At 35.2% G+C, this 26,086-nt stretch overlaps 1 protein-coding gene across 3 annotated transcripts in view; it reads left to right on the top strand.

Moving 5' to 3' along the window:
* Positions 1-26,086, top strand: part of SMAP1 (small ArfGAP 1) — a 176,356-nt gene that overhangs the window by 117,981 nt on the left and 32,289 nt on the right. For 2 of the 3 annotated variants that reach the window (XM_017549410.2, XM_017549414.1), the window contains exon 5: positions 7,808-7,888. In XM_017549410.2, the coding sequence (XP_017404899.1) occupies positions 7,808-7,888 (81 nt within the window). Of the gene's footprint in view, positions 1-1,208; positions 1,290-7,807; positions 7,889-26,086 lie in introns of all 3 variants that reach the window. The other variant, XM_017549409.2, reaches the window with a different exon arrangement.

Here is a 26,086-nt window from a genome sequence, read left to right as displayed (position 1 = left end):
TTGTTTATTGTCTCTCCTGTGTAACTTGCATTAATACTCATTAAGTGGCTAGCTTACACAGTTATAAAAGAGCCAACAGTGTGCAAGCAAGGAAAAAAAATCCCCTAAAGTTTATAGTCTTGTGTTGTGATTCAAGAATTACTGCCATAGCTAACTTAATAACAAGCAGATTGAGGGAGGACTTGTCATCTTGCAGTGTTATTTTGACATTACATAATGACCTAATTTGTTATAGCACCTTTTAGTTTTAAAAATTCCTCATAGGCACTATTGATATGATAGGGCACTATAGAGATGTCAGGTTTATGACCTCAAAGATCTATGCATTTTTAAAATGTATTTCAGTTATATTTTGGCAGTAAAGAGAGCAGGAAGATAATGCTTCCATTAAAGTGATCAACTATGCATGTAGAAATTGGGCAGGAAGATGTGTGAAAAAAGCTTTTAGATGAAACCCATTTTTGTGTATAAATTGCCTGTGCTGCATATATAACTGTCTCGTAATGCTTTGGGGTAATTCAGCAAGTACAGCACTGGAAATAATGTTAGCCTGCTGCTTTTAAAGAAGGAAGTGTATAAATTGCTTTATAATAAGTCTGCTGCTCAGCTGTTACATTACATTAATCCATTCTTTTTTCTTTTAGCTTTTTTTGTATTAAACAGTTGATTAAAATTTTAATTAACTTTTACTATTTCAGCTCCATTTTATTTTTCATTCTTAAAAGTTATTATAAATGAAAACAAAAACTCATTTTTGCTTTTCTAATACTTTGGACAATGTTCCTCATGCTTCAGAGCATTCGTATTTCAATAGTAACATTGACTAAAGATGAACTGTGAGAGAAACTTAATTATTTTCCATAACCAGTTTTAAACAAGGCTTTAAGGCTCAGCTTTGACCTTTTTTTAAAAAAAAATGGAAGATATTTTAGTGTGATCTTATCTGACTACATTTAAAATTTTATATACTAGTAAAATCCATTTTAAATCATATATTGCTCAGTACTAAAATCTTTCATAAATTTCAAATTGAAATTTTTAAAAAGCAGTACTTCTTTCTTGATGCATTGTTTTCCTTTATTAATATGCCTCTAAGTGCTTCTATATCTCAAAAATATACAGGTTTTTTTTTTTTCCTGTGCCTGTCAATTCTCATTACCTTCTTTCTGTTTTTTTTCTTCTCCTCACTTTTCATCTGCACTCTACAGATTTCCTCTTCTGATGCTCCTCTTCAGCCTTTGGTGTCCTCTCCTTCTTTGCAAGCTGCTGTTGACAAAAATAAATTGGAGGTATGGTAATGTTTTAACCAGCTACATTTTGTAGCGTTAAATGGTAAATTAGCTTCATTTTGTAGTGTGTCATTTGGGAACACCATAATAGTTGTTTATATTTTGAATGATTCCCTAGAACTAAAACAGCTATTTGCAGAATATTTTTTATACCACAGATATGATTAAAGAACTTTAAATCTATATTTAATTTTAGAATGACTGATTTATTGGTGCCATGACTATATCTCAACAGTTAAGAAGCAATCAGTTTTTTGTTGTTGTGCCCATTATTATTTTATACTTATAGGAACTTAAAAAAAAATCTTTTCTTTCTGTGATTCTGTTGTTAAAAGCTTTAGCTTTAGCTAATTTACCATTAAATACTACATTTAACTTAAAGTTATTGTCAAGTTTCTTTTTTTAAGCAATAGTAACCATTGTACAAATAAAACGTGTGTATTATGGGATCATGAGTTCAGATTCATCAATGACAGCTGTTAGAATGCATTTCTGGTGGAAGTGGTTAGGGTGCAGATACTACCGCTATGTATTTTTAAAGTCATCCCTACAAATATTTGACTCTTTACCTATTTGTTTTTGTTACACTGGCCTTAATAAATTACTTTGAGGCATTCTTTCAACTATCATTTTTCCCATAGACATGGAATAAATGATAAATGGTTTGCTAGATGTGTGATATGCAAAGACAAGATACAGCCCCTGCCCTCCTGGAGCTTACAGTCTAAGGCAAGAAAACAGATAACTATATAGCAGTTTATAATACAATATATTATGGGCTGTAATTAATGTACACTCACTATACTGCAGTTAATACAGGAGGCATCATTTGGGTATATCTTATGCTTTAAATAAGCATTAGATATAAGGAAGGATTAGGAAGCATTCCAAATAGAGAAACTAGCCTGTGAAAAAACATATGGGCAAAGTACAGTGTTTGTGGAGTTGCAGGTAGAATGGCATGGCTGAAATACAAGTAGAATGGCAAGGCTCCTCTCTTTTTCATGAAGGAGTTTGATTCTGAAGGCCCAGGCACTTTAAAGATGAGTTGTAAGCATTAGGGAGTGGGTACGGTGTGACAGGATCAGATTTTTATGTTGTAACACTGCTTTTCAGGCTCCATGGGGTGTGAATTTTGTGGTGTTAGGTGAGGAAAAGACTTGAGAACCTATTATTCTAATCCAGGAATAAAAGGAGGGGGACATGCTCCAAAGCAGGAACAGAGAGAATGAAAAAGAGTGTAATTTTGAGAGATCTTAAGAAGGTATAGTCGATCGGGTTTAGTAATTGATGTCTTACACAGGTGCTTTGGAAAGTTTTGTGACTTTCACTTTTTATCTTGAGCATCTTAGTAGATGATGGTGCCAATTAGTGAGATAAGGATACAAGCTGAAAAGAAGTAACAGGTTTGAGCAGAAAAGGAAAGAGGTAAATTAAAAGTTGGATGTGTTATGTATGAGGTCACTGTGGAACATTGAGGTATTTAGTACGTGGTTGGATATACAGGTCTAGGCCTGGGGGAAAGAAGAGGAGAGTAGTGAGAGAGAGAGAGAGAGAGAGAGAGAGAGAGAGAGAGAGAGAGAAAAAGCGAGAGAGAAACCTTAAAAATTTTGGAGATTATGCCTTTATTTATTTTTGAGACAGAGTTTTGCTCTTGTTGCCCAGGTTGGAGTGCAATGGCGTGATCTTGGCTCACTGCAACCTCTGCCTCCCAGGTTTAAGCTATCCTCCTGCCTCAGCCTCCTGAGTAGCTGAGATTACAGGCATGCACCACCACATTCGGCTAATTTTGTATTTTTAGTAGAGACGAGGCTTCTCCATGTTGGTCAGGCTAGTCTTGAACTCCCAACCTCAGGTGATCCACCCACCTTGGCCTCCCAAAGTGTTGTGATTACAGGTGTGAGCCACTGCGCCCAGCTCTATGTCTTTATTTAAGTCACTCAAATATAATTTGATTATAATGAACCCAGTATGTACTTTCCTCCATCTTATTGGACTTGAATGTTTAACCAGTTTTCTTTCACAGGAGGTCAGCCATTTCACTGTGTCACTTGTGCAGGTTTCAAGAACTGTTTTAAAATACAAAGCACTGTAATATTTTGTTCTTGCCGAGAAAATCATTTAAAACAACTTAGGTTTTCACAGTACTCTTTGATTTTTCAGCAGCTTTTGATTCTATGGATGGCAGTCATCTGTGGGTCAGACTGCGTGATGAGTTTAGAGCCCATGCTGTTAATATTACTTCAAAGCCTGTATCCTGATACCACTGCCAGAATCAGAGTAGGTAACAGCTGTATTTTTACAGCTGAATTCCAGTGTTAAAGAGTATCAAGTCATGCTCTCCCTCTGGCAACTGTAGTTGGTGAATTTGATTTGTTTTTATTTATTTCATCTGTGCGCACCAGTCATGGCTGATTAGGATGTTAAACTTCTTTTCTACTCATGACGCAATGGCATTCTTGAGAAATAACCGTCTTTGCCTGTGCTGGCTGCTCTAACAATATACTATAGATTGAGTAGATTATAAACAACAAAAATTTATTCCTCATAGTTCTGGAGACTGGAAAGACCAAGATCAAGTCTCCAGCAGGTTCCATATCTTGTTAAGGGCCCACTTTCTGGTTCATAAAACGGTGTATCTTTGTGCCCTCATATAGTGGGAAAAGGCAGGAAATCTTTCTGGGGCCTTTTTTTTTTTTTTTTTCTGCCTTCTGCTTCGGTGGGACTACTGGCACACGCCACCACGTCCATCTATTTTTTTTTTTTTTTTTTTTTTTTTTTTATAGGCGTGTGAATCTTATTCATGAAGGTTTCATCCTTATGACCTAATGCAAAAGGCCCAACCTCCTGATGCAATCACATTGGGAATTAGATTTTTACATATTAATTTTGGGGTGGACACAAACATTCAGATCATAGCAATAACTAATAGTTTTGAGAGGTTAGGAAGCAACTCATTCTTAACATATTTTTCTTTGTTTTTGAGATGAAGTTTCGTTCTTGTTGCCCAGGCTGGAGAGCAATGGCATGGTCTAGGCTCACTACAACCTCTACCTCACCTTTTCAAGTGATTCTCCTGCCTCAGCCTCCCAAGTGATTGAGATTACAGGCACCCGCCATCACACCTGGCTAATTTCTGTATTTTTAGTGGAGACAGGGTTTCACCATGTTGGTCATGCTGGACTTGAATTTCTGACCTCAGGTGATCTGCCTGTCTCAGCTTCCCAAAGTGCCTGGATTACAGGCATGAGCCACCATATCTGGCCTCATTCTCAGTATACTAATGAGAATGTTCTGTCACATTGCTTTCTGCACCAAAGTTTACTAAAAATATAAGAAAATATTTTATATGTAAGATTTTTGCGGCCGGGCGCGGTGGGTCACGCCTGTAATCCCAGTACTTTGGGAGGCCGAGGCGGGTGGATCACAAGGTCAAGAGATCGAGACCATCCTGGTCAACATGGTGAAACCCTGTCTCTACTAAAAATACAAAAAATNGCTGAGGCAGGAGAATTGCCTGAACCCAGGAGGCGGAGGTTGCGGTGAGCCGAGATTGCGCCATTGCACTCCAGCCTGGGTAACAAGAGTGAAACACCGTCTCAAAAAAAAAAAAAAAAAAAGATTTTTGCACATCTTATTTATTCTTTACATATAAAATGGGGATAGTATTACTAACTTCTTAAAGTTTTGAGGATTAAAAGAGCCAAAATAGTGCCTGGCACATAGTAAGGGTTCATAAAGTATTAGCTGTTACTGCAAGAAATAATAACAGCAATAATAAATAGCAAAGCTCCACTGGACCACAGTGAGTAGTGAAACTTGAAAGTTGGGCTCCATAGTCCCTCAGTCCTACCACTAGCTTTGATTACCTGTTGCTTTGGTCATTACTTTGTAAGATTTTGTTTCTTCATTTGTAAGATGACAGTAGGTAAAGTTTTTATTTCAGATAGTTGTTGCAAAGATTAAATTAGACAATAAGGTACTTACCACCTGTCCCACAGAAAGCACTTAATAAGTGCTTGTCGTGTTTTGGAAATGAAGGGTTTGATTTGTGAAACAGTTGAGTCAGCAATAGGTAATGTTTCTAGTTATTCTTAAAGGGTTACATCTTCCTTATTTCCAGTATAAAGCCCAGGCACTTGAGTAGAGCTACGAAGATCTTGTATGAGAAATATTCTGACCTTTTAGATGGTTTTCTGTCTGTGCTAGACTGTGTTAATATACTTAATTTTCAAGGAAAAATGTCACTTTTGACATATGCTCATCTGGTAAGTAAAACATATAGATTACTCTTCAGGTTTTAGCACAAGTTCAACTTTATGTTGACTTTTATCCTGTTTCTGAAAAGCATTATTGAAACAGATAATTTTAGAGAGTCCTAGTCTAGGGAGCCTGAGATATAAACTGTCCAGATTCTGGAAATTCTATCCATATATTCTTCTTTTGTTGCAAAGCAACATACCAACAGTTAGTTAGCTTTGTCCTCTACTTTCACTAACTGGTGAATTACTGTTACAACACCCATTGCCTTTTATTAATGGCTAATAAAAGAAAAGGTTAAAAAGATAAATGCTTTAGAATTTCCCTGTTCTTAAAATTGCAGTTGAAGACATTGCTTATTCATGCCCCAAATGTGAAGATCTTTGCTATGAATTTCTTTTAAAATTTTGAACTAAGATGAAAGATTTTCCTTTCCTTTTTTTTTTTTTTTTTTTTTTTTTTTTTTTTTTTTTTTTTTTTTTTTTTTTTTTTTTTTTTTCTTTTTGGGTTGGAGTTTATCGCCCAGGCTGGAGTGCAGTGGTGTGATCTCGGCCCACTGCAACCTCTGCCTCCTGGTTCAAGTGATTCTCCTGCCTCAGCTTCCTGAGTAACTGGGATGACAGGCACATGCCATCATGCCTGACTAAGTTTTGTATTTTTGGTAGAGGGGTTTCACCATGTTGGCCAGGATGGTCTCGTTATTCTAACCTTGTCATCCACCCCCTTCAGCTTCCCCAAGTGCTGGGATTACAGGCATGAGCCACCACACCTGGCCTCCTTTCCTCTTTTTAAAATCATACAGCAAACACTAAAATTATCATATTTGTCATATTTGTGTAGTGCTTTATAGTTTGCAGAGTTGCTTTCTAGGTTCTTCGTGCCTTTTGTTTTTTTAGTACTGAAATGCACATAATATATATATATATATGTATACATAAATACAGTTAATACTTATAAAGACTATCACTATGTAATGAATATTGAAACTGAATGTTATGAGCACTTTGAAAGCTCCCATGTGACTCTGTTCCTAAATAACCTCATCCCTTCTCTCCTCATCCCTTCTCCTTAAAGGTAATTAACATCCTGATTTTTATCATCATCATCATCATCACTTTTGCTTTTTTAAATAGTTTTATACTAGTGTGTACACTCTCAAACATCATACATTTGCCTGTTTTTGAACTTTATATGAATGGTTGCAGAGCCCTTTGAACTTTTATTAGTTCTCTCACATTGTGATCTAGGAATTGCCAGTATTATCTTTCCTAATTTACAAATGGTAAATTTACTCTGACAGAAGTTGCATCAGACACCATTTTAAAGGTATAGGTACAAATGCAGCCTTTATGTATTTTGACTAAGTTCTGCATGTTTATCATGCTGTCTTCCCTAGGTTCTTCAGTTTATCTTTTCTTTTTTGCTGCCAAGAAACTAAGGGCCAGATTAATGTTTAGTTGCAGTGACTTTCAGCTCTCAGTTCCTAGTCATCTCTTTCCTCTAGATGCCTGATGAATGCTCTTTAGTCTCTTTTCATTTTCCTCTTTTGGCCCTTAAGATTTATTGTTGATACTTTTAATCCTTAAAATTTTAACATTATATCTATATTGGAAATGCAAATTGTGAATATCATAATGTCATTTATACTTTACCTCTACTGCCTTACACTAGTCAGTTGGATGTGGTCCCCAAGCACTATTTTGAACATTTTTTTTTCTCAAGAAAATTGCTGTATTTGTCCTTTTTTAAAAAGTAAAAACTGTGATGATGGACTGAAGGTATCTTGTGATAAAAAAAAAAAACTGATTTTATAGTCTTCCCCTTATATTTACCTATTATCATTTATCTTTGTGTAATAAGGAAGTGTGTTCTATCACTTACTTCACTTTTTTTTCTCATTCAAAATTCAACTTAATGATTGCCGTAAGGAAGCCTAACCTAATTAAGGATATAGTGAGAATTTATTGAATGGGGATCTAATTCATTAAAAAAAAAACCCTAATATATCAAAGAAGTTCTAAATTGTCTTACCTCTGTCTTAATTTTTTTAGCAGATATTCTTTAGTGTCATCAACATATAACCTCAATGACAATAAGAATTTGCTATGTTTACTATTATATTTCAGTAGCACCTAGATATTGTAATTACTGAACATTTCTACCTTTCTCAAATGATGACTCATACTAATAAAAATGAGCCAAAAGTTGCCTTTCTTTAAAAAAAAGTAAACTTATCAAAACTCTGGACTATGTTTTAGAAAGAAAAGGAAAAAAAAAAGGAAGAGAAAAAGAGAGAAAAGGAGCCAGAAAAGCCGGCAAAACCACTTACAACTGAAAAGGTAAAATTCTTTTATAAAAAAAAAAAAATTAGGATTACCATTTTATTTGTATACTTATATATTAGTGACTTTCTGGATATTTACAATATGTAAATAATCGTTCTTTTCAACAACAATTGTTTAGTGAGTATTGTGTGCTCAGCATGTCCTTCCAGCTTTTCGTAGATTGTTTGTAATCAGTGATTTATATGTGTACGTATAAACCATCTGAGGGTTCTTGGAGACAGGTATTCTCCTGTGAGTGACATAAAGAATGGTGTTTTTAGCCTTTATACATAATCAAACGTAGAAGACTTAGAAGTTTAGAGAGTGAAGAGAACATACCTGAAAGGGAATTCAGAAAAGACTCTGTGCTTAAGGTTAGCTTTTGAGCTACTTCTCAAAGAATAGGTGGAATTAAGGTTAAAGACAAGGATGCATGTTTTAGAGAATAGCCTGAAAAGAAGGCATGAAAATTTTAAATAAAATATGTTTAGGAAAACAGTGAATTTGAAGAAAGGTATTTGTTTATGTATAGAAAGTAGTAAAAAATAAGACCAGAGCAGTAGATTGAACTCAAATGGTAGATGTTTTATTCTTTTTTGGGAGGAAAGGCCGTGAGCAGCACTTTAAATTCTAGAGCAGATGGTGCCCCTAATTCAGAAAGGTTTTTTGGAAGATTATTTTAGCAGTGGTTTGCACGATAAATGTGATTAGGTGAACTTGAGGTAGTGAGAACCTTGTACTTTGTAAATGGATTGGTTAAATAATTACGTTGGCTTGGCTTTGAATGCATATCATCATAAGAACATGGAATCGTACTAAGAGAATTGTCAGTAAAGGGAACATCCTTGATTTTAGTTGTTGAATTGTTGAAATTTTTAATATCACCTTTATTGACGCATAAATTGCATACTGCAAAGTGCATCCATTTAAGGTACATAATAGAAGTACTGTATATAAGAAAGAAGATCCATTCTACTGTTGCACATTTGGATTATATGCAGGTTTTAACTATTCTAAATAATGCTGCTTTGAAAAACTTTTGTGTATGCAATCTAAGCTTATATTTTTTTAGGGTGACTTAGGAGTGGAATTTCTGGGTCATGAAGTATGTGCATCTTGAACTTTATTGGATAATATCAAACTTTTTCTCAAAGTGTATACCAAAGGCAGTCTTACCATCAAAGTAACCTCACATTCTCTGCAACACATAGCGTTGTCTGAGATTTTAGCATTTGCAATACGGTGTAATGTAATGGGATCTCATTAAATTTTTACTGTTCATTTCCTTGATTACAAAAAGAGGCTCAGTGCCTTTTCATGTCTTTTTTGCCTTCCTTTTTTCACTATAGCTTCATTTATTTTACATTTAAAAACTGAAAATAATACATGTGAAAATAAGACAGGCACGTGTATTTTAAAAAGTGAAACATTACATGGGGTGTGATGGTGCACACCTGTAGTCCCCAGCTACTTGGGAGGCTGAGGTGGGAGGATCACTTGAGCCCAGGAGTTTGAGGTTGCAGTGTGCTATGATCATACCCTGTGAATAGCCATTGCACTCTAGCATGGGTAATACACAAGACCCCTTTAAAAAAAATACAAAAGAGAATGGAAAACAAAAATCTTCCTTTTCATAGTCCTTGTTGGGTATTTTGCCTGTTTTTCTGTTGGATTGTCTGCTTTTCCTCATTGATTTGTAGCTTCCTATAAACATATACGTACGTATAGGAGATACTAGTTTTTTTTCAATTAAGTGTTTGCAAATACCTTATTTCTTTATTGTGGCTAGTTTTGTTGCTGTTTCTCTTTCTGGTTTGTGAATCTGTGATAGAGGGCATCCTTGTCTTATTCCTGACATCAAAGGGAAGGTGTTCAACTTCACCTATATACAGTATGTCACTTTTATTCTTCACAAAAACTACAAGATTTTGTAGTTGGGGGAGATTGGGGAGCTAAAATTAAGGGAAATACATGATTTGCCTAGAGTCATGTAGTTTAGTTGGAGAATTCATTGAGTCTGGGTTAGAAAATAAGGGCTTTTATATTTTAAGGCAGCACAAATTAAACTTATATCTCTTTATGTGTTTGAAAGAAGATGTTTGTTAGGGATTATTCTAGAATCACTTTTTCAAGTCATACATATTTCTATAAGTAATTAAAGCCATTAATATTGTTCTTGACACATAGTAATAGCTTAATGAGTGATTACTTATGAATTTTTTGGAGTTGGAAGGAACCATATTTATTTAAATCCCTTATTTTATAAAGAAGTATACTAAATTCTGTAAAGTCACTCAGAAGTGACTTGTTCAGTGTTAGCAGTTGCTGACAGCTCAGGAATTTGAACCCAGGTCTTCTGGTTTCAAGTTGTGTGTCTGTGTGTGTGTATTTCGATTTGACATATATGTCTTCGTGTTCCTTTCTTATTGCAATTTAAAGTGCTGTTGTACATTCTACATAATTTTATAATGAATTATCCAGGCTTCCCTCATCTCATACTGTGTGTTTATGTATAGTCTTATACTATGTTAACTAGGGAATTAATAGCTTTCATGGATTTGTTAGTTTCTAGTTAGCAACTTCTTCCTTCTGTAAACTTGCTTTCCTTGACCAGTGCTACTACTTTTGTTTAAATTGTATTTTGTTTATACGTAAGTCTCATTGTGGTTTACATTTTTGTAGTGTTCCAGCATCTATTAATTGGGTCAGTGGGAGCTAGGCTTACTTTTTTTTTTCCTAGGAGGAGAAAGGTAAAACCTAAAAATGCAACGAATCAAGTGACTAATAAGGTACTGATATTTAAATAGATCTGTCTCTTTTATGCTTAAGATATACCAGTAGAAAATTGTGTGTAAACATTGTTTTTTCTAAAATACTCTGTCATTTATTGGACATTTCTATTTAATTCACTTAGTTTAGATTTATGTACTAGGTTATCTCTCCAGTAATCAATGATCTATAAATATATTTCTGTAGACGAGGAGTATTCTATTAAAGGAATGTTATATGGGTTTTTTTTTCAGTTTAATCAGATTTTAATTTCTCCTGGAAGTTTCCAGGTTTTATAGATTTTCTCAAAGGTTTACATATCAAAGCATGGAACATGGAAAATAATTCTTTGCTGGGAAAAAAAGTTAAGCCTTTTTAAGGTGATTGCTATTCTTTTCTGGTTATAGTACTATTTATTACAGCCTGTTATATATACAGGTGACACTTGAACAGTGCTGGAGTTGGGTCCCTGACCCCCACTGTCCAGTTGAAAATCCTCATATAACTTGACTCCTCAGAAACTTGACCACTAATAATAGCCTGTTGTTGACTGGAAGCCTTACAAATAACATAAACAGTCAATACATATTTTGTATGTTATGTATATTAGATACTGTATTCTTACAATAAAGTAAGCTAGAGAAAATAAAATCTTATTAAGAAAATCAGAAGGAAGAGAAAATATATTTAATATTAAGTGGAAGTAGATCGTCATAAAGGTTTTTATCCTCATTGTCTTCATGTTGAGTTGACTAAGGAGGAAAAAGAAGAGATGGTGCTGGTGTTCCTGTCCCAGAGGTGGCAAAGATGGAAGAAAGTAAACATAAAAGTGGACTCACACAGTTCAAACCCATGTCATTCAAGGATCAGCTGTACTTACTATGTATTAATTTCTGAAACTTCTGATTGTATGTTAAGAAATCTGTAATGTAGGAATCAGCAAACTTTTTTCTTAAGAACCAGATAGTATTTTAAGCTATAGACCTTAAGGTGTCTTTCACAACTACTCTTTTATTGTAGCATGAATGCAGTAAGTGAATGTGTTCCTTAAAAACTTTATTTTTAAAAACAGGCAGCCAAATTTTTTGAGACACTTCCTTCCCTAACTCCTTACAATGAGAAATGGTTGCCATTGGAAGAAGCAGGGTGAGGTGGAGAGGCAGGCCATAGCTCCTGATCCATCAGTCACTTAACTGCCCAGAGGCTCCTTTTCTTTATTTATTAAATGACAAGGTTTGCCTCAATCTCTAGAGCTTCTTCTGCCCGTAAGTACCTTTGAATTTAGAATTACTTATTTGACCTATTGAACATAGGGGTTGATTTCAGACATCATCTGACAATATCCTTAAAGGTGGATTTCAGATATCCACAGAGTTAGTTTTTATTCAGTGACTTTTCCCCATTATTATTTCAAACTGGTTTCTCGCCCACCTTAGTTACTGCTCTCTTTAATCAGTTTTTTTCATCTGTTAAAACACAGTCTAATTTAGGTGAAAATATACCCATTTATTCCTAGTACAGGCTATTTCTCTCTCTCTTTCTATCTGTGTCTGTGTTTGTGTGTACATACTTACTGGTTTCTTGTATATATGCCTTGGGTGGAGTATTCTTAGTTTAAAATAGATTGTTTTTATTGGCATGGAATCCCTAAAGTATGTATTGTGATATTTTAAAACGTAAAATAGTGGCTCTTGTGCAGATATTTGCCCTTAGCTTTTTGAAGTTTTTAAGAGAAAATCAATTCACAAAGTCTATAAAAGTAGAATAAAAATTCCAGGAAGGAAAGTGAAGAAGCAGTGATGCCATAAGAGAAGACCACTGCTTTTGATAATACATGCTTACCAGCACCAATATATTTATCTCAAGATACAGCAAGTATTTGAGTATTTAAGGAGATAATGTAGATGAATAGTGATTCAAAAAAAATTAGTTGGGAAAGTAATGAAAACAACCATCAAACTTCCTCTTTGAACAAACCTTTTTTGTTAATACAATTAAAAAATACATTTGTACTTGATAAATATAAGTCAGCTAACCTATTAATATGAGCACAGGATTTGCAATTGCAAATCTGTTGAACTTGAAATTTCAATATAACCATGTAAAAGTAACAACCAGTTGTAAATCAAATAAATTGTTCTTAGTAAATCATTAAAGTTAAATTAAATGGCTCATTGCCAGATGCTAGTTTGATAGGTTGTGTTGTTTAGCAATCTGACAGATACATTTATGGACCCCACATGCTCTCAGTGTAATTTAGGATAAATAAACCTTTCGTATGATACGTGAATGCGTTTTAGAACAAGATATTTTCAATAAATAATAATTTTTTAAAAATCATAGCAACATATGGTCTAGGTAAGTGCAGCAGATGTCTCACAGAACATTTCTGTAAATAGTTTTGGAAAATTATATTTTTCTCAAATCATTGCATTTCTAGCTTAAAGCTAGATCTTAAAGATTAGTTTGATGATCTTTTGTTTATAGATTTTTAAAGTAAATAATAGAATCTATCACTACATATTAGGTTTAGGAGGCATTTTAGTGTTACTTCCCTGTTGCCCAAGTTTTATTATGGTATAGATTGCTAGTTGCTTTTGACAACTCCCTATCTTTCTTTAGCTGGAAGCATTAAAAAATAAAAAATCTTTTCCCTCGGAAACAGAAAAGATTACAATGGTACCCCTAAGTAAAAAGAAATAATCTGATTTGTTTGGTAAATGTATAGGGTTTCTTATTCTTTAACCAACAGATTGGTAAATGTATGTTTCCTCCAAGTGGATTTTCTTTTCTTTTTCTTGAGAGTAGGATATTTCTGTGGTACTCAGGCTTGTGTAGAACTCCTGAGCTCAAAGGATCCTCCTATCTCAGCCTTTTGAGCCTGACTAGCTGGGACTACAGGCATATACCAGTGTGTCTGGCTGTCCTAGTAAGTTTTTGATAGCCTTTTTCTTTTACTTTTCCATAATATTCAAACCGTATATATTTGTAAGAAAACACAAAATACATGTAAGCAAGAAGGAAAAATTAATGTTACCACTTAGAAAAAATTATCACTAATGCCTTGACGTTCATCCTTCCTAATTGTTTTCCATGGAAATATATATATTCACATAAGATCATATTATACATACTATTTTGTAACCTACTCTGTCCCTTTGTCATTTGACAATATCTTGACTGCCTTTTCTTTTTTAGATACAGGGTCTCACTATTTCATTCAGGCTGGAGTACAGTGGTGTTCATTGTATAGTTCACTGTAACCTCAAACTGGGCCCAAGGGAATCCTTCTCCCTTAGCCTTCAAAGTAGCTAGGACTACAGGAGCATGCCATCATGGCTGGCTAATTTTTTTAAAAGTTTCTTAGAGATGAGGTCTCATTGTGTTGACCAGGCAAGTCTTGAACTCCTGGCCTCGAGTCAGGCATAAGCCACTGCGCTTGGCTGCCCTTTTCTTACTGATACACATACTATGCCTTTCTATCTTTACTAACATTCCATCAAATGGATGTAGCATAATTTATGTTCCACTGAGCACATAATTTATCTTCCACTATCCTCTCTTTGGGATAATGAAAATCTGTCTATATAATCTGTGTACAACTGTGTAATAACTTCTTAACAATCAATTTTTAAAACTGGAGTTGCTGAGGCAAAGGATACAGGCTTTTAAAAGTCTTGAAAAATATTAACAAACTGCTACAAGATACAGGTAGAAGAACCTATACTTGATTACAAGACTTTAATTTGATTCTCAACTTCATTGTTTACTAGATATCTAACTACTCTGTCCCTCTGTTTCCTTATATATAAATCCTTTCGGACATTTCTGAGTACCTGCTACGTGCCAAGTGCTATTTTTGGAATTAGGGATAGAGTGGCCAGGAGGTTGTTTTGTTTCTTGTAGGATATTCAGCAATATGTTACCAGTCCCAACAGTAAAAAACGTCTTAAGCAACGTTGTTAAATGCCCCCGGGAAGCATAATCACTTCTCACTTGAGAATTGTTGTTTCAAAATCTAGATCAATGAAAGTGGGTCTCAGTAGAAGAATGAAAGCCTGCCTGTTTTGTAATCCACAGGAGGGCACTGGTGATATCAGTCAAGGCTTCCTTTGAATATAGTTGTCCCTCAGTACCCATGAGGGATTGGTTCCAGGACCCCATCCCTGTCCGACATACACATACAGACACCAAGATCTGTGGATGTTCAAGTCCCTTATTTAAAATGGCATACGATTTGCATATAACTTATTGCACATCCTCACGTATAGTTTAAATCATCTCTAGGTTACTTATAATACCGAATATAGTGCCTACAGATCCCTTTATTTTTGTGGATTCAGTGTAGTACCCTGTCATGGCAAATTCAAGTTTTGCTGTTTGGAGCTTGTGGAACCCAAGGAAATGGAGCATCAGCTGTATGCAGTAGTCCCTCTCATATCTGCAGAGAATATGTCCCAAGACGTAGCCAATGAAACCTTGGGTCGTACCAAATCCTATATATACTATGATTTTTAATCTGATAAGTGAGATGGCTACTAAGTGACTAACAGGTGGATAGTGAATAAAGCAAGGATGTGCTGGACAAAGGGATGAATAACATCACTGGGACAATATTTTATCATGTTAGTCAGACTGTGCGTAATTTAAAACTTACAAATTGCTTATTTTTGGAATTTCCTATTTAATATTTTCTGACCATGATTGCAGGTAACTGAAGACACTGAAAGCAAAACGTTAGTTAAGAGGGACTGCTGTAGACACAAGATCTTTTTCTCAGGTTTTACTCAGCTGCCAGAAGGAAATAATGTGGTTATACACATGAAAAAAAGTTTGTAATACCATTAGGTGGAAAGTAAAATATAGGATCCTGATTCAGAAATTAGCATTTTCTTAATTATAAGTTATCCAAAGTCAGATTTATCTTTTAAAATCACACATCTTTTTTTTTTTTTTTTTGAGATGGAATCTCCCTCTGTCCTTCAGGCTGGAGTGCAGGTGGCTCAGTCTTGGTTCACTGCAGCCTCCTCCTCCCAGGTTCAAGCGATTCTCCTGCCTCAGCCTCCTGAGTAGCTAGGATTACATGTGTGTGCCACCACACCTGGCTAATTTTTGTATTTTTAATAGAGATGTGATTTCACCATGTTGGTCAGGCTGGTCTTGAACTCCTGACCTTGTAATCTGCCCACCTTGCCCTCCCAAAGTGCTGGGATTACAGGCATGAGCCACCTCGCCCAGTCCTGAAATCACACATCCTTTTATCTACTTCCTGTTTGATTAGAACTATCTGCATTTTGGAGGAAGAAAACAGAACAGAATGTTAGGCTAAAAACTTAATTAGACATTTAGTCTTGAGCCACAGAAAGCATTAGCCTGTAGCCATACACTTGATTATTCTTCATCTTCTGCCATATTACTTTTGTGGTACTTAAAATAATTTTTCTAGAGTACTGCATTTATTTGAAAATATTGTAGTTCCAGAAAAACTGGAGACAGGAAAGAATTATTTTAACTTCTTCAAAACTTAGTAGAGATCTGAACACTGGGAGAAATTGCAAGCTAAAAAATTAAAAGATAACCAAATCAGTTGCTTACAGAATAAATATTAATAAAGCCTAACCCTTTCAGAGTCTGGTCATTACTTATGTTTTCACATTTCTTTTCAGTTTAGTCTTTTGAAACCTGTGAAGATTCAGGGAAACAGAATAAAGACTGTCTTCTGAACATGCCATTCTTATTCTTGTCCCAGTAGCTCTGATTTAGTTCTACACCCTTACCCCCACTGTGTCTCTCCTTTCTACATAACAAGATCTACATCTCCTCCTAAATCTTTATCGTTGTGACAATTATGTTCAGCCTCATTTCTTTTTGTTGCAGTTTTCCCTTATTATAAAAACTGTGGAAAACATAGAAAAAGGTAAAAAGGAAAATCATCTGACATCTTACTGTCTGGAGTCTCACCACTTCTAAGATTTTAGTTGTTTCCAGTTCTCTTTCGGTAATGTAGATGGTACTGATTTTGTATTTTTTTATTTTATTCTCCCCCAATTTATTATTGTATTATAAACATTTATTTTACCTTTAATGATAATGTGTTGTACTGGCCTATGGTAGTGTAGGAGGGGGGAATGTCACAGGCTTTTGGAGAGTACCCGGCAAAGGTCTGCTTCTTCAACTGAATAAAAATTACCTACCAGTTAACAAAGGAGAATAAGGATATTTTATCTTCTCATTTATTATGCCATCCTTACAAGTGAGAACAGCAATGAATTAAAAGTAAAATAGGCCTAAGTTATGCAAATATATTTGCATAATATATTTGTTTAAATGAATAAATCTGATTCTCTTAGATGCTTCTCTTCACCAACCACTTACATATGGTGTAATAAACTACTTAGAGTAATTAAATGTTTAATATGTTTTGTAATTATGCAAATTTTTAAATATTAAGATTTGATAAATCATTTTTTCCTTCTCTTCCCCTATTCCCTTCCTCTCATCCATCCTCATCGCAATAAAATTGGTACAGAAGAACGTATATATTGAGCCTTATACTTTTAGTGTTCTAGATGTCTTAATGTATTCTTCCTTTGGTATTATTTGTCTTTTAAAATTAAAAAAAATTACATGCACAACATTTCTAAGAAAATTTTAAAAATCTGTTAAATAAACAATACACATAAAATGGTTAAGATGGTAAATTTTATGCTATGTGTGTTTTAGCACAATAAAAAATAAATACATTTCTAAAAAGACACTTTGTAGACATACACACTTTTTCTTCATAATCTAATTTTAATGAATTGAAAAATCATTTTTTTCTGTTTAATCCTTAATTCATCTGGTAGCATTTGACAGAAGGAAATGCTAAAATTTAACCTGAAAGTAAAAAAATGTGCAGCAATGAAAGGAGATGTTTCTTCACTGACATGGGAGGTATCCATATTCTATTTTTAAAAATGATTGCACCTATTTATAGTAAAGCATCTCCTGGCCTTGGGAATTTCTAGTCTTCCTAGTTTACTGCCTGCCAAAAGATGGCTGCTCTGTCATTTAGAGTTGCCTCTTTCCTAGGTTTATGGCCTACTTTCAGCCTGGACCCATTATTAACCCAGCATTCGATATTCTTAGTTGTGGATCTGGAGAAATAGAGACTCTCTGTTTTGATAGCAATGATAATTGAGGTATTGCATCACAAGTATCAACTATGGCTTTTATGTATGGATTTTGAAAATCAGTCTCATCACTTCATAGTTACCTCATACGAACGTCCTTAGATTCTGATGAGAATGTTGATAGCAGTAGATATAATAATCTTACAGAGACTACTCTGCAGCCTTTGTTTTTTTCCCTGTCCCAATGCTCTCAAGACCTTTCATCATATTTGTGATTTATGGTCATTGCATTGCATCTAACAAGTCCACCCCCGTTCCATCTCTCCCATTTCCAATAGGTAGATTTTGGTGACAGAACCCTTTTCCTAGAAGTGGTAGTTTTAAACTATATTAGAAAACTGCCACTCCTGGTTATTCTGAGTCAGCAGATCGGGGTTGGGCCTGATAAGTTCGTATGCATAACACACAGAATCTGAGGGAGATGAAATATAGCAATTATATATATATATATATTTTTTTTTTTAAACCATTTTCTCTACTTAACTACTAACCCTATTCAAGCCACACATTATTATTCTACTGAATAGATACTAGTTTGTTGTCCGTATGTTTTCTCACCACACCTTAGGACATTTATTGCTTTCGTATTTAAGACTTTAAATTTCTGGAACTGATTGCTAGAAGGAAAAGCAATCCTTTTTCATAGTTGATTTAAAAACATCTAAGGAAAGATCAATTTGAGGTTGTCTGATTCTTCTGATCTTTGGAAAGTTTAAAAGTGATTTGTATAATCATAGTTTCTTGCAGTGATAAAAATGAAGTATAGGGCTTCCCTTCTTTTCTGTAAGCTCTTATCCATTGCTTTTACAAAAGTGGGACTTTTTCTCTTCATCCTCAGCTGTGGATTAAGGTCTTCACCTTCGTTAATAAGTCCCTTTTAAATGACAAATAGTCCAGCACTTATTGAGAGTGTTCTTTGCTTTTTTTAAAAAAAAAAAAGTTTGTTTTTATTATTATCCCCTTTGTAATTGTACTTCTGAGTTCTCAAAGATGTTCACAGAGCTTAGGTCCTCTTTGGCCCCATCTCTTTGTTGATTTTAAAGGGGGGTCAAAAAATGAATTTGATGTTTATTTTCTACAGCCAGGCTGTTTTGAGTTCCCTGAAAACCAGGTAGAAGCCAATCAAGATTTGTAAGGGGGTAAAGGGCGACCTATCCTTCAAACCCATTTGCAAAGACTAACGATTGAGAATTTTAGAAATTGAGAATTGTCTTCGAAACAAAAGCAAATCAAAAGCAGATTGTGGATTTGAAATTAGAACTCTGTTTCACTAGATGAAAAAGTATATCTCCAGACTAAAATAGCCAACACTGACCTTGTTAGATTTGTGATTTGCTGCTTAAGAATAATGAGCGTCAGGTATTTCTTTCCATTTCCACTTCCCAATTCTCCATTATTTTCACTTTCTCTTTTTTTTTGAGACAAAGTCTCGCCCTGTTGCCAAGCTGGGGTGCAATGGCACGATCTCGGCTCTCTGCAACATCTGCCTCTCAGGTTCAAGCGATTCTCCTGCCTCAGCCTCCTGAGTAGCGGGATTACAGGCATGCGCCACCATGCCCAGCTAATTTTGTAGTTTTAGTAGAGATGGGGTTTCACCGTGTTGGCCAGGATGGTTTTGATCTCTTGACCTCGTGAGCTCTTTCTAAATTCTACTTTTAAATATTAAAGTAATTTTAGAATTGTTGCAGTGCATCAAATCTTCTTTATAGTGAAAGCCTAACTTTGGGAGGCCAAGGTGGACGGATTATCTGAGGTCAAGAGTTTAAGACGAGCCTGGCCAACATGGTGAAACACCATCTCTACTAAAAAAAATACGAAAAAAAATTAGTCAGGCGTGGTGGTGAGTGCCTGTAATCCCACCTAATCTGTAGGCTGAGGGAGGAGAATCGCATAAACACAGGAGGCAGAGGTTGCAGTGAGCCAAGATCGCACCATTTCACTCCAACCTGGGTGAGGAGCAAAACTCCATCTCAAAAAAAAAAGAAAGAAAGAAAAAAAAAAAAAAAAAAAGAAAAAACAATCCTATTTCTGTGATTTTCATACTATACTCTTTTGCCATGTAAAAATGTATTTGCAAGCAAAACAGAATAGAGAAGGTTATAATGGGAAATTCTTTTAGGAATTGCTATCCAGGAGGTACTCTTGGCCTTGAGGCAGGATGTTGAAGTGGAGAGGTTTCTTTATTAAACCTGCTTCCCAGAGGGGAATGCGCAGAAAACAAACAAACCCACCTGCTTCCCCTAGTCATCTCTCTCCTTTCCTGGCTTTCTATTCCTTTTTTTTTTTTTTCCAGAAGAGAAAGTGGAGCTGGGCTGGGGAATGCTAAATTTGTGGTAATGGAAGACTGTTCCTGTGGAGTCTAAAGTTTGGTTTCTGTATCCTTTTCCCTAGTAAATACCACTCTAGGTAGCACTTGAAGTTCCTGTTAGGATTTCCCCCCATTCCCACCACATTTTCTCATGATGTCCTGTTTTTTAAAGAGAAAATTAAGAGGATTATTAAAAATTTTGAATCACTATTTAGATTTATATCAACAAGGTAAGTTTTTTCTGTTTTTGGGTTTCATTTAAATGTAATCATACCATGCAACTCTTCCTCTGTATGGATTATTTTGCTGACCATTGTGTCTGTGAGATTCATTCATGTCATTCACTGCATTCTCATTTTCATTGCTGAACATTCTTCTGTTGTCTACATATGCCATGCTTTTTTTTTCTGCTGTTAGTGGACATTCGAGTAGTTTCTCGTTTAGGGCTTCAATGAATAAAGCTACTATAAACATTCTCGTAAATATAAGGTATTGCCATGAAGAAAAATATCCTAGTGAGTATGGAAGCCAGTATTTTTCTTATTCAGTGCTTATAAAGGATCCAGAATGTCCTGGCAGTTGAGAGGTTATCTTTAAATGAGTAAATTTAGTTAGCCTGAAACAATGTTGACTTCTACATGAGAAAAGCTCTGTCAGCTAAGATGGTTTTGCTCTGTTCTTACTGTTTCGTTTTACCTAGTTTTAAAAAGAAAGAATTGAGTACCTAAAATAAGAATTATTACCTAACAGAAAGCAATAGCAAGATGATAATAACTTTACTTTGTTAGTTAAATAACCATATACTACAATGACCGCAAGCCTAAAAGAAGAAACCAGCCAAAGTTGTAATAGCTTTTTAGCACTTGCTTATTATTAAAGTAACTGTGATGATAAAGAATGTGTAGGTTGTAGCAGAAAACCATATTTTAAGTTCTATTATAGGCTTGTAGTAAATTGAGAACATTTTTTCCTTCATGGAATTTCTGAAATGTTTTTGCAATCATTTGAAGCTTTATTGCAAGTGAGGCAATAAAAAGGGAAGAAATCCAATTACTTTATGTGCAAAGCTTTCATTTCCTAGTTAATGAAAGAGAGGCTTTTGTTCAGTAAGCATGCAAGCTTTACAGTCCTTCTTAGTAAATTAGAAATTTCCTTAAATAGGAAATTAGGAAAATACTTCCTCAATATGTACTTTGATAGCAGGTAGTTTTACTAAGTTAAAGCTTATAATTAAGAATGTTGCTTCCCAGTTGGAAGGGTCAACAATTAGATGGGTCATTGAAAGTAATAAAAATAGCAAGCACATACTTTGTGCTTAATATTTGCTAGGCATTGTTCTAAGCTCTTTAAATATATTATTTCCTAGTCCTCACAATAGTTCTATCAGGTTGATAGTATTATTATTCTCATTTATGATGAGAACCTGAGAGACAGAAGTTTGTTAGTTTATTCATGGTCACACAGCTATTGAATAGTGGCCATGCTGAGAATTGAATCAGTCTGCCTTCAGAGTATGTATCCTTGACCAGTATGCTCTATGGCTTTTCAGTCTATTTCTATAACATCCAAAAATAGGAAAGGGAAGGAAAGAAGCAAGAAAAGGTAAGGGCAAAGGATCAACTTTGATTGTATGCAGTTTGAAAATGACGTACTTGGTGTAATTCTTTGGTCTTTTATCTTAGTTGGTGCTCTGTGAGCTTCCTAGATGTATGGTTTGGTATCCAATGTTAATTTGGGGAAAATTCTGTCATATTGTTTCAGATATTTCTTATGTTCCATTCCTTCTTCTCCTTCTGTGATTTCCATTACATGTATGTTATACTTTTTTAATTGTCCCACAGTTCTTAGATATTTTCCATTTCTTCAGTGTTTTTTTTTTTTTTTTTTTTTTTTTTTTTTTTTTTTTTTTTTTTTTTTTTTTTTTTTTTTTTNTTTTTTCTTTTGCTTCTCTGTTTTGGAAGTTTCTATTGACATGTCTTCAAGCACAGAGATTCTTTCCTTGGCTGTCTTTAGTCTGCTAATGAGCCCATCAAAAGCTTTCTTCACTTCTGACTTCTTTCTCTTCTATCTTCCTTAGAATTTTCATCTCTGCTAATATTATCTATCCTTGCATGTTGTCTACTTTTTCCATTAGAACCTTTAGCATACTAATCATAGCTGTTTTAAATTCATGGTCTGATATTTCCAACATCCCTGCCATAATTGACTGTGCTTGATCTTTCTCTTCAAAATGTGCTTTTTACCTTTTAGTATGTCTTGTAATTTTTTATTGAAAGCTAGACATAATATACTGGGTGAAAGGAACTTAGATAAATAGGACTTTATTAATATCTTGGGGGAGGAGAAGTATTCTATAGTCCTATGATTAGGTCTCAGTCTTTTAATAAGCCTGTGCCCCTGGGTTATATACTTTACAAATTCCTCTATTGTGCACCCCTTAGGTGAGACAGGATGGCTGGAGGGGACTAGAATTGGGTTATTTTCTTTCTTCTAGGTTAAGCTCTATGAAACTCCTAGGAGGTCAGGCTCTGGTAAAATAGTTTCTCTTTAAGGCAGGCCTTTTTAAAAAGAACAGCATGTTGCATCATATTTCAGAATATAGTTTTCTGTTGGTATGCATGGGGGATTGGTTCTAGGACTCCCGCAGATACCATAATCCACAAATGCTCAAGTCCCTTAGATAAAATGTTATATCTGTGTCTAACCTATATACATCCTCCTATATACTTTAAATAATCTATAAATTACTTACAATACATAATACAATGTAAATGCTGTGTAGATTGTTATGCTATTTTTTAATTTGTATTTTTTAAAAATTTATTTTAGATGTTTATAATCTGTGGTTGGTTGAATTTATGCATGTGGAAGCCGCAGATCCAGAAAGCCAACCATAGTTATTTTTCAGTTCCCCCTGCCAGAGCCCAAGGGTTTTTTTTCCTTTCATCTTCACTGTGGGAACCGCTTGAGATGCTGGAGGTAAAACTCAAAAGTGTGAGGGCCACCCTATGACTGGATCTCCTGGAGTTTTAATCTCTCAGACTGGTCCACATTTGAGCCTCCAGCAGTTCATCAGTTACAGTGCATATTTTCCTACCTTAGTATTGGGTTTCTGTCCCTGTAAGTTGATTCTGTATATCTGCCTGTCTGTCTCTCTTGTTTTCAGGGCTACAGTTTGCCTTGTGACTTTACTTGATAGACTTAAAAAGAGGTGTTTATTTTCCAGTTTGTTCAGCTTTTTACTTGTTAAAACAGTATGGTGACTTGCAAGCTCCCTGCTTGCTGGACCAGAGTGGAAAGTCTTGTAATATGAATCTTAATTATTATTTCAGCAGTCATAAGGTCAATATGATAACTATTATTATCCTTATTTTACTAATCAGAAGCTTAGGCTTACAGGGCTAGCTATATAATTTGTGGGCCCAGTGCAAAATGAAAATTAGAGACCCCTTGTTCGGGAAGCAAGAATAAAAAGTACCAGTAAAGGTACTAAAATATAAAACTTTTTTCTTTCTTCCACAGTCTCTGTACTTAGGAAGGTGTTATTTTTGTTAGTGTTGTTTTAAATCAATAAAAATTAAAATTTTATGTTAATATGAATTTTATACTTTATATTATGCAGTGAAGTTTTAATTGCATACAGAGCATTTAACTCATATGGAATCAATGAAATGATACACTTCATATTCTTAGCTTGTACGTGCATATATCACTTGTTCTTAGCAGAACAGTGGAAACATGCAGAAACTAACTCTACTGTTTTTATTCCACATCTTGATATACATATTTTTTATCAACTCTCTCTACCTTCAGTTTACCGATGAGGAAAGGAAAAAGAAGTGTTGGCTGCCCTTTTTTCTTTCTCTGTCATCATTTTCACTGTATGTGTTAGCTAGTATGGGGAAGTGACATGAGTAAGATAGGATATTTTGATCTTCCTTGTTTCTTAGAACACCATTGCTTTCTTTCTGCTTTTGAAGCAAGCTCTAGTAGGAACAGAAAGCATGGTCTCTTGAAACTGTCAGTACCCCTGCTCACTCTGTCATAGAGCAATATGTTTATCTTGTTTTCACTTGCAGTCTTGTAATTTAAACTCTGTGCTCATGGAGCATCATGAGCCCTGTAGGTAGATGGACAGCAAGGAACAGTGGTGAAACACATATTGCACATATATCCTGTGTTTAAGCTTATGTCCTATTGGATTTACAAAATATTCAAAGAGAAGATTATTACAAATTTCAAGATGTTCATAGGAATATATTAAATGTAGCATTGGGGCTCTGTGAGACTGCATAGGTTGCAAACCTCTGCAGCATGCTGTTTAGAGATACTAAGTAACTTGTTCAGAGTCATCCAGCTGGGAATTGTCCATGCTGGGGTTAAAACTCAGGTGTTTGGCTAATTTTTATTTCTTTCATAATTTTGCTAATAAGTATTATCAAATACTGCTCTTTTTTCTTCTCTGCAAACCTCCAGAATACTGTGTAAAAATAAGAATAACAACAGTAAGATGAGTGTTAAAGATATAGATGAAGGTATAACCACTCCTATTGGGTTTACTGCCTTTAAAAAAAAAATCTTGCTAATTGACTACTGAGAGGCGACTCGGTATTTGCATGCAATCCAGAGTCTTGTGAACAGGAACTTACCATTGTCAAGAGAGGAACCCATTAATGACAAGTTTAGCAGTACTGTAGCCAATTCCTGTCTAATGTTAAAGGCTTTATGTATAATTATGATGGGTATTTCAAATTAGATACTTGTAAAAGTGAAAGCAGGCACTATTAACAAACACTTAAGTTGGAATAACAGCATTAGCTGGAGTTACTTTTAGCAAACCGGGACATGTGTTCACCTACCTCATCATTCACACACATGCTGAGTCTAATAAGCATGCCATTCCTGTGCGCCCCCAGAAAACTTCTATTTTCTAACTCCGTCATCACACGGATCCACACTGAACCAGATTATGTTTGTGTCCATTTGCATAACTAGAGTATGAATATAAACTTAGGAAACGTGTTCTTCATTTTTGTATCCCTAGTGCTTACTGGTCCTGGTATGTAACTATAAAAAGTACTACCACAACCACTGCCAGCTACCAATTATGAAGCACTTATGTGCCAGCTACTGTGAAAGGAACTCTCTTTAAACTGTTTTGCCTGATTCCCACAAAAACCCTGCAAAGTATTATTTTAAGGAAATGTACCAGTGTAGCCATTCAGTATTTGGGATTAATAAGAAACTTTTTAGAACCTTTTATTTATAAAGCACTCCTAGGTCATTCTTTGAGAAATGCTTCAAACTAGGGAACCAGGAGATTAGAGATGGGCCAGCATCTTGATTTTTAGAAGCAAAATGTAATGGATTATGAATGCTGTATCATTAAGCTTGACATGGATTCTATGCAAAATTCAAATGGATTTTTTTTAACAGCTTACTTCTTTTCCATAGCCTTACCAGCAATTACTGGTTGCCTGCCATGGATTCTTTAAGAACAGTTTCTGGCTGGTATGGTAGCTTAGGCCTGTAATCCTAGCACTTTGGGAGGCTGAGGCAGATGGATTGCTTGAGCCCAGGAGTTCAAGACCAGTCTGGGCAACATGGTGAAATTCCATCTCTACAAAAAATTAGCTGGGCATAATTTTATGGTGGTGTGTACCTGTAGTCCCAACTACCTGGGAGGCTGAGGTGGGAAGATCACCTGAGCCTGGGAGGTCAAGGTTTCAGTGAGCTGTGATTGTGCACCACTGCACTTCATCCTGGGCGACAGAACAAAACAAAAATTAGCTGGGCATGGTAATGCATGCCTATGGTCCCAGCTACTTGGGAGACTGAGGTAGGAGGATCACCTGAGTCCAGGAAATCAAGACTGCAGTGAGCTGTGATCTTGCCACTGCACTCCAGCCTGGGCAACAGAGTGAAACTGTGACACACACACACACACACACACACACACAC

This window comes from Cebus imitator, unplaced genomic scaffold (assembly GCF_001604975.1).
Source record: "Cebus imitator isolate Cc_AM_T3 unplaced genomic scaffold, Cebus_imitator-1.0 Scaffold218, whole genome shotgun sequence".
NCBI lineage: Eukaryota > Metazoa > Chordata > Mammalia > Primates > Cebidae > Cebus > Cebus imitator.
The sequence above is the reverse complement of the archived record's forward strand: the minus strand, read 5'-3'. Positions and strand labels throughout refer to the sequence as shown.